The 9616-nt window shown below is 44.4% G+C and overlaps 1 protein-coding gene across 1 annotated transcript; it reads left to right on the top strand.

Moving 5' to 3' along the window:
• The first annotated feature begins 75 nt into the window (after nt 1-75).
• Nucleotides 76-9593, top strand: Thyn1 (thymocyte nuclear protein 1). Its single transcript, XM_037207660.1, is given in 9 exon segments — nt 76-168; nt 315-465; nt 6034-6215; nt 7523-7556; nt 7559-7590; nt 7943-8035; nt 8570-8665; nt 9014-9164; nt 9401-9593. Coding segments are annotated over 8 exon segments (678 nt in total). The 5' UTR covers nt 76-168; nt 315-422; the 3' UTR covers nt 9448-9593.
• The last annotated feature ends 23 nt before the right edge of the window (nt 9594-9616 follow it).

The raw sequence follows: 9616 nt of genomic DNA, 5'->3' as shown, positions 1-9616 counted from the left end.
ATCAAGGCCTTGAAGCTCGAACTCAAGAAGGACTACTGGGGTAGTGGGACTACAGTTCCCAGAGATTCTTTGGGCGGCGCCGCTGAGACGCGTCTTATGCAAAGTCGGCGGGGGCGCGCTAGTTTTCTCGAGGCATTTTGGAGATCCGCCTGGCGGTGTTTATCAAAGGTCTGGCTGGTGTGTTGAGAGAATGGTGGAGGGAAGAACGGAATAAGGGACTAAAGAGTGTTCAGGGGCAGATTATGCGAGATGGAAAGGGCGCAGATAACGGAGGGGAGGTTTAGAATGGCTTAATCATGACTTTTCTTCACAAGTCTCGGGCCCTTTAGGCTTCCTTGCCTCCATCTTGCACCGGGCAGGTTTTGGAAGACAAGAGTTGCTTCTTGCATGTCCGGTTATCTTCAGCCTCCTGCAGAGCGAACATGCCAAGACCCCGGAAGAGGCTGACTGGGGCACCTGGCCCAGGTGAGCTGCACCTAGGCTGCAAAAGGCAGCAGGTGAAGAACTCGTCTGTAGGGCGTTCATTGCTCGTTTTTTCCACTCACTGGTTTGGGAGGGAAACCTTCAAGGCTCTTACTTATTGTCATCTTTACTCTTTCTGCCAAACTTCCACTTGAAGTGCTTACCACTTGTTTGTCCATTCAGAAAACAACTATTAAGCACTAAGAATATTTGCAGTACATACACATACGGGGCTGTGGTGGCCCACGCACGTGGGAGGTTGAGGCCGGAGGATTGCCTTGAGTTCAAGACCAGCCTGGTTACATAGGAGTGAGTACCACGCCAGTACTACATACGCAGGACCTCCAAAAAGCGTGTGTGTGTGTGTGTGTGTGTGTGTGTGTGTGTGTGTGTGTGTGTGTAGATATTCTTTCTAGCATGGGTGGAAACACTATATTTTTAAAAGTACATTTATTTACTTTTTCAAGGTGTGTGTGAAGTACGTGCATGCGCGCGCGCGCGCACACACACACACACACACACACACACACACACACACACACACAATCACTTCAGAGGATAACCTGCAGGAATCAGTCCCCCTTTTCCACTTTGTGAATCGCAGGGATTGAATTCAGGTCATCAGTCTTTGTTTAAAAAAAAAAAAATTGCCTTTGCCACCTAAGCAGCCCTTGGATCGTTGCTTTGAGTGAAATAAGCCAGGCAGAGAAAGTTGTGCATGGTTTCATGTGAAATGTAAGAAAGTTGAAAGCTGAAAGTAAAGGGAAGATCGGTTCAAGATATTTCTTGACTACATATAGCGTTTGAAGCCAGCCTGGGCTACAGGAGACCCCACCTCACCCCACCCTTCACTCCCTAACCCCCACCACATACAGTTTTCTGAGGTTTTTAATCTTACCAGCCTTAATTTGGAATTGCTAAGTAATTGAGAGTGACCTGGATTCCTGATCCTTTTGCTCCTACTCCCAAGTGCTTCTGTTATAGGTTTGATAAATTGTCCAAAACAGTTTTACTTAATCTTAAATTTTCTGAACAATGTCTTTCAGAGGCTACCGAAACCTTTTTTTTTTCCCTCGAGACAGAGTTTCTCTGTGTAGTTTTGGTGCCTGTCCTGGATCTCACTCTGTAGACCAGGCTGGGCTCGAACTCACAGAGATCCGCCTGGCTCTGCCTCCCCAGTGCTGGGATTAAAGGTGTGCGCCACCACCGCCCAGCAAGGCTACCAAAATCTTATGTATATTTATTGCTAAGACACTTAATGCAGCTGTGCTGACAAGCCCTGTCGGCTAGGGCTTTCCCAAGGTCCTTATCTTGTATCTTATCTACGCGTGCCACGGCCCATGTGCTGGTGCCTGGTTCCCGCATCAGATGGGCCCTAGGGGATGGAAGTCAGGTCATCTGGCTTGTCAGTAAATGCTTTACTGCCACACTAGCAGCTGTCTCTTAATGCGTGTGCTTACTTTTATGTTAAACCCCTTTCCTGTTTTGAGACAGGCCTCTATTGCCTAGTCTGGCCTTGAACTTGTAGCAAGTCTCCTGCTTCAGGCTCTATAAAGTTCAGGGATTGCAGCCATGAGCCAACGTGCCCAGCTTAACATCTTTTAAACTCCAACTTGGCATCATTCTCCCTGGCCTTGAAATGCTTTTGTGTGTTGTAAGAATCCCAGGTTGTGGGTTCAATTCGGGTTACTGTAGCCAGCTTGCTGTGTTTCCTGCTGTGGATGACAGTGCACTGTACATTTCAGAAAAGCAGGAGCACAGACTTGTAAATGCTATCACGGTAAACAGTAGAGCCAAATGTGATAGCTCATGCCTGCCGTTAAGATACCTGCCTGTTCTAGGCCAGCCTGGGCTACAGCATGAGACCCCTGTCTTCAAATCAAACAAACAGAAATCATCTGTGATGGTTCCTCCCTGTAATCCCAACACCTGGAAGCTAAGGCAGGAGGATTTCTGCAAATTGGAGGCCAGCCTGGGCTACGGAGTTCTGAGACTCTTATCTCAAATTAAGTAGCTGCTTCAGGAAGTATATTCAAACTGAATGATGTATTCAACAATGTATACATGTGTGGAAAAACCATGTGGCAGTTGGTGCCTATTAAATATGTACAGTTTTTGTTTTCTATGTCAGTTAACATTTAATAGAAAAAGGCAATTGACTTTAAGGTGAAAACAAAGAAGATACAGTACCTTTTCCAAGGAAAAATGCAAACACTAATGAGTGAAAGGTCCTTGAGACAGATTTGCTGGAGGTATGGAAGGGGTGGGAAGACAGAGAAGGCCTGGAGAAGGAAGCAGAATTTGAGCCCAGCCTTAAAAGAATGTGAGGGCTTTCCACTAGCAAAATCCTAGAACTCAGAAAACATGTTTTTTTTTCATTCACAAAAAATGAATGTATGTTATGAATAAAGAGCAGAAATTAAGCAGTGGAAGGTAAAAAAAAAAAAAATGAACCTCTGTTAAGAATTTCAGCTTGATCACAGTACACTGTGGTTATTTAGCATAGCATGCCTGATTGCTGTGGGATGGTCTTCCTGTATGCTGTGAATATGTGTTGCTCTCATTGGTTGATAAAGAAAGTTGTTTTGGCCTATAGCCAGGCAGAATATGGATGGGCAGGAAAGCCATACAGAGATACAGGGGCAAGGGGGGAGTCAGGAGAGATGAGATCCAGTCACCTCAAGGAACAAGATGCCAGGGTACTGGTAAGCTATGAGCCATGTGACTAAACATAGATAAGAATTATAGGTTAATTTAAGTGTAAGAGCTAGTTAGTAATAAGCCTGAGCTATCAGCTGAGCATTTATAAGTAATATAAGCCTCTGAGTCAGTTATCTGGGAAGTGGCTGCTGGGTATTTGGGAGTTGATGGCGGGACAGAAACTTCCATCTACACCTATTTTTTTTTTTTATTTGAAAATAGATTATTCTGTCATAAGATATATCCTGACCACAGCCCCCTCCTCTGCTCCTCCCAGCTCCCTCCTCCCTCTCCATCCACTCCCCCTCTGCTTCCCTTCAGAAAAGAGCAGGCCTCCAAGAGATATCCACCAAACACGGAAAAACAAAATACAGTAAGACAAGGCAAAAAGCCTTCACACTGAGGCTGGACAAGGCAACCCAACAGGACTATATCCCAAGAGCCAACAAGAGTCAAAGACACACCTGCTCCCACAGTTAGGAATGCCACAAAAATACTAAGGTAGCAGCCACAACATACATGCAGAGGACCTGGTGCAGAACCATGCGGGCGCTTGTGCTTGCTGCTTCAATCCGTGAGCCCAGGTGAGCCCTGCCTGGTTGAGACAGTGGGCCATGTTCTCCTGGTGTCCTCCATCCCCTCTGACTCCTACAATCTTTCCACCCTCTCTTCCTTGGAGTTCCCTGAGCTCCAAGGGGAGGAACCCTATGGAAACCTCCAATTTAGACTCTCTGCATAATGTCTGGTTGTGGGTCTCTGCACCAGCTCCCATCTGCCTCCAGCAGAAGCCCCTCTGATGATGACCAGACAAGGCACTAATCTATGAGAATACCTGATCTGAAGGATAGCTGGGAAATTGTGCTAAGATAAGCTAAGTTCAGAGCACCAGACACCCATAAAGATATTGAATGAAGACTGATGTGGTAGCAAACTAGATTCTGAGGTAGTAGAGTAAGTTAACTGTAGGTTCAGACAGACTCAAGTGACTCGATTCAGGGCTTCCTTCTACCTGGCTGGATTGTGATGTGCTGCAGCACATTGTTCAGGTGGGTAGAACACCTCAGAGGCTGTACCAGAGTAGGGTTGGGGCCTGACGTGTTGAGTGATTGCTGTGTCTCAAGCACATTTTCTTTTATTCACTGAGGAAAAGCCAGATTTCAGGGCTGAAGGTGTAGCTCAGTGGCACAGCACCACCTAGCATGTTTGAAGCCCCAAGTTGAATCTTGAGAAGTTGGCAGGTGGGGAAACCGGGGCTGATGCTGAAGAGCTATAATCCAAGCTAATCAGGAGGTCGGTTGGTTCATTCTTGGCTCATCTAGACCACAGAGTGAGCTGAAGGCCAGCCTGGGAAATTTAGTGAGACTGTGTCTCAAAATAAAAATAAAACAAAACAAAAAGGGGATGGAGATATAGCTTAGTGATAGGTTGCTGGTCTAGCATAGGAAAAGCCCTGGGTTCCTTCCCCACCATTAGAGGGGGAAAAAAATCTAGTCTTTACCATGTCTACATGGTCCTGAATAAATAAACTCTTGACATCTTTAAGATTCAGAAAGGCATGCATGAAGCACGAAAAAAATATGAGATAATGATGATAATGGCTAATATTTACTGGACATTTATGGTAATGAGATATTTCCTAAGTCCTTTGTATTATCAAATAATCATTGAAACAGTTTCAAGTAAGTGCTTAATTTCCTCATTGGGAAGTATAGCCTGATTAAAGGCACAGAATTGGGGTGGAGCACACTCACTGATTATTACTGTTGGTATTCTTTAACCACACAAGGAATCTACTCCATTGAGTAATTGCTCTAGAAGGTATCCTGTAACAGAGTATTCTTTTTTTATTAATTAAATTTCTTTGACACTTTCACAAATGTACACAATTTAAATGGACCATTTTTTAAAAGTTAAAAAAGAAATAACATTTTGTTTTTTTTGGGACAAGGTTTCTCTGTGTAGCCAGGCTGGAACTTGCTCTGTAGATCAGATTGGTCTCAAACTCAGAGATCTGCCTGCCTCTTCCTCCCAACTGCAGGGATTAAAGGCGTGCACCACCACTGCCCATCAGCTTTAAAAGCTTTTAATGTTTTATTTTTATTTTATATGTATGGATCTTTTTCCTGCATGTATGTCTGTGCATCATACTCATGCAGTACTGGCAGAGGCCAGAAGAGGGTGTCAGATCCCTTGGGACTGGAGTTAAGAGTTGTGAGCCATGTGGGTGCTGGGAATTGAACCTGACTTTTATAGAATCTACACAGCCATCTATCTAGCCCTTGGACCACTTTTACCCCACTCTCCTCTCTCTCTCTCTACTGTACTTACACCGTATCCTACACTAGCTCGTGCCTACAAACCTCACATTCACATTTTAACCATTTTGGTTTGTGAAGCACAATCATTTATGAAGCATGGGTTTGGAGCTGTCGAGTGGAGGCTGGTGAGCTCAGCAGTGGCTACATAATTGACATAATTCGAGACAGTGACTCCCCCTCTCCCAGAACCTATCAGTAGCCAATAGTTTGAGTACTAAGGAATAGGACCCCATGAGCTCCTCCCCCATTCGTGAGTGACTGTAGACAGGGCCAATCTTGTGTGGGCCCAGCGCGGGTCGTTGCCGTTGATGTGAGTTGATGGTTTCAGTGGTTATGTTGAGCCCCTGAGCGGCAGGCATTTTTGTCCAGGTTTTGTAGAGAAGGTGAAGTTGCTTGTATACGGGACAGCGGTGCTATAGCTAGTGTTTACAGAGCCTAAGTTTTGAGTCCGGGTATGACACCAAGTTTTTTGTTTTTTGTTTTGTTTTGTTTTCCACAATGGAACATTGCTTCCCAGCAGAGTGACAAGCATTTTCTTTTGCTTCTATTGCAGACAGGAAGGGGCTATCAGAAAAACGTCCTAAAACTGAAAACTCAGAAAATACATCAGCTAAGCTAGAGAATGCCAGCCCTCAGAAGACTTCAACCTCGAAAAACTGTGGCAAGAATTTAAGCAACTACTGGCTGATGAAGTCCGAGCCAGAAAGCCGGCTAGAGAAAGGTGTAGATGTGAAGGTGAGACTATCCTGTGTCGTCATCGTGTTGGCGAGATGGGGCCGTGGGTCAGAGCGCTCGCCTGATGACCTGGGACCCAATGAAGGGAGAGAACAAACTCCTGAGAGCTGTGCTCTGACCACACATACTTCCACACTTCATACACATAACCACGGCTAAAAAAATGGTGAATATGGTTTACCGTAGGATTGATTCAGAATCAGCTTCTCATCTTTGAAGACTAAGGAAAAGGTAAAAATAAGTAAAAATTTCAGCATTTATGATTATTAGCTTAAGGGTAGATAGCCCTTACCCAAAATTCTTGGGGCCAGAAGTGTTCTAGGTTTTGCATCTAGATTTTGAATATCCCTATCCGCCTCCTCCCCCCACCCCAAGTCTAAATACTTTAATAAAATATAAGAGTTTTTTGTTTGTTTTTGTTTTTCGAGACAGGGAATAAAATATAAGAGTTTTTGAATGTTAGAACATTCCAGAGTATTTCTGATTTCAGGTGTTAGCATTAGGCATGCCCAACCTGTATCTGTTTTGTGGATTTCCTAGCTAAGCAAGGGTTGGCAGACTTTTTCTGAAAAGAGCCAGAGATGCTTCTGGGTTTTTATAGCCCATGTAGCTCTGTCCTGTTCACAAAGAAAGTGGCCACAGACAACACATAAAAAATGTGTGGTTATGTTCAGGTAAAACTTTATTTATAAAATCAGACATACGGTTCAGCTTGCCAGTGTCCATCTGAAGTTTGATTTTACGGTTGTTAGGTGTTTTAAAGATGGTCTTACTATGGAGCCCAAGCTGGCCTCCTAACTTTTGAGGCTCTGGTTGCCCTTGAATTTAAGATCCTCCTTGCCCCAGTTTTGGTGGTGTTGGGATTACAGGTGAGCCACCACACCTGGCGCTAGTTTTATTTTTCTCCTCCTATTTGCCATGCCCCTGGATGTCTCCCTGACAAGTGTCCCCATATAATTAGGGAATGAATATAAGATGATTTTTAATACTAGCTTGAGGAAAATAGAAATACTGGAGAATTAGGATACTTTAAAAGTGAAACACAGGGGACCAGCAGACTGTCTTATTATCCTGATTATCCTTTCAACTAATCATCTTAATTAGCAAAGACCACAATGTAAAACCCGAGGCTCAACTTATATTCATTCAACATCAGTGGCACCCTGGAACTAATTCCTGGTAATCTACCTAGCTTCTTTCTATCCTGTAGCACTTTTCAGGATTAAAGAGAGAACTTTTTGTTTCCATAGATGCTTATCAGTTGGCCAGTGACTATGTGCTGAATGACTTTATTTTCTCTTGCCTAGTTCAGCATTGAGGATCTCAAAGCACAGCCCAAGCAGATACATGTTGGGATGGTGTTCGCAACTATCAGGTACGGAGACAAGGGGCAGGACCCTGAACCTAGGCTAGGATATACACCTGCCTTCTCCACTGTGCTCTTCAGCAGCAAGGACTTTGAACCGACATTGCTTGTCTCTGAATTCTATCCTGAAAATGTCTTCAGAAATATCACAATCACTGTGACCGCATGCAGTCTATAAGTGGCTTGGCTTGGTTCTGGCTAATGTCCTGGAACAAGGCTAGGACTCTGAATAAAGGGACAGATTTTCTTATGAATCTGAGAAAAGCGCAAAACAGGGGGAAAAAAAAACATCTAATAAAAACAGACTGATTTCTTCCCAGCTGGTAGGAGGGCAACCCTTGTTTCTTCTCCTTTGACACAGGCTCGGAACTTCCTCAGGGCCATGAAGTTGGAGGAAGAAGCCTTCTTCTACCATAGCAACTGCAAACAGCCAGGCATCGTGGGACTCATGAAGGTTAGGTGCACATAATTTGGCTTGGATTCCTCCCTTCGGGACTTACTCATGTAAAGCCTGCAGCTTAAATAGGTCACAACGAAAATATGCCCCCTCCCCAACTCCCTGTCACAGAAAATGAGGAAAACTGCCCTGACTGCCACCTGAATGATAAGGGTTAGAATAGGAAGACCTTTATTTCAGGCCCTGCTAATCCTTCTCACTACCTGAGGTTCTATCAGGTACCTCCTCTTTGCTGAGAGTTTCAAGATAACACTATGTGTGCAGTTGGGAGAAAATAAAAGCATGTGTTTCCAACAGTAACTTTCAGCATTTAGTTTTAGAACATGCTTGTGAAACTTTGTAAAAATAGCAGTTCTTTCCTAATTGTGTTTGCTTAGGTGATCTTTTATTTCCAGATGTCTGCATACCAAATGTCTCTATAGCGAGGGAGATGGGTCAGAATATGAAGGAAGGGAAAGAAGTCAAAGTGTGATGCATATTAAAACTTGGACAGGGAGCTAAAATGATTGGAGATTTTGGATTTGTTTTCAGATTGTAAAAGAGGCTTATCCAGACCACACACAGTTTGAAAAAAATAATCCCCATTACGACCCATCCAGCAAAGAGGACAACCCTAAATGGTCGATGGTAATAACTATGCTTCCTGTTTCCTAAGGGGAGAATGGGCAAAGAAAGGAAGAGGATGGGGTACTGTTAGGTCAAGGAGCATAGCCCAGCCCTCACTTAGATGGAGTTTGGCTGAACTGGGATCTAGCACACTGCCAGCCCTGACACCATGCACCTCCTGCAAATAGTGAAAATGCTGGGTGGACACAGAAGCAAATGCCTATATTCTTAGCCACTCAGTAGGCTGAGAATTGGAAATTGATACAGCTGAGGAATTCAAGAATAGACAAAGCAACACAGTGAGACCCATCCCTTAAATTAGACAGTCTGGCTGAACATGTTTCTGTGCCCTACAATGCTGTCCAATAGGTGGATGTACAGTTTGTTCGAATGATGAAGCGTTTCATCTCCCTGGATGAACTTAAAACCTATCACCAAGCCCACAAAGCTACCGGGGGTCCCTTAAAAAACATGACCCTCTTCACTCGCCAGAGACTTTCGGTTCAGCCTTTGACTCAAGGTAAGATCTCAACGTGGAGACAGCATTAAACCTCTCTGGGTTAGTGTGGTCCCCGTCCCCACCCACCCCTGTCACCCTTGAGGAGGGCTCTGCCGTATACCCAGTACCCTAAGATATTCCAGAGTGGACAGTGGCCCACTCCAGGAACTTGTGGTGCCTCATCAACTCCAGGGCCCTCACTAACCTCCCTCTGCAGGAGATGACACAGCACCCCATTCTCCCTTTTCCCTTTGTAGAAGAGTTTGATTTTATTTTGGGCCTCGAGGAAACAGAACCAAGTTAATGAAGGCTCTACTGATGAATGAACAAGCCATTGATCCAGAGTCAAGATATGTAAGACAAAAGGGGAAAGCTTGCTGTGTCCACCTGGGGTCATGTGCACAGGGGGCTTGTTCATTTTTTTTTTCCCAATAAAAAAATATTCACTGACAAGGTAGAAAGCTTTTCCTTCT

Source organism: Peromyscus leucopus, chromosome 7 (assembly GCF_004664715.2).
Source record: "Peromyscus leucopus breed LL Stock chromosome 7, UCI_PerLeu_2.1, whole genome shotgun sequence".
NCBI classification, from domain to species: Eukaryota; Metazoa; Chordata; class Mammalia; order Rodentia; family Cricetidae; genus Peromyscus; species Peromyscus leucopus.
Note: the sequence above shows the minus strand (reverse complement) of the source record. Positions and strands in the feature narration are given on the sequence as shown.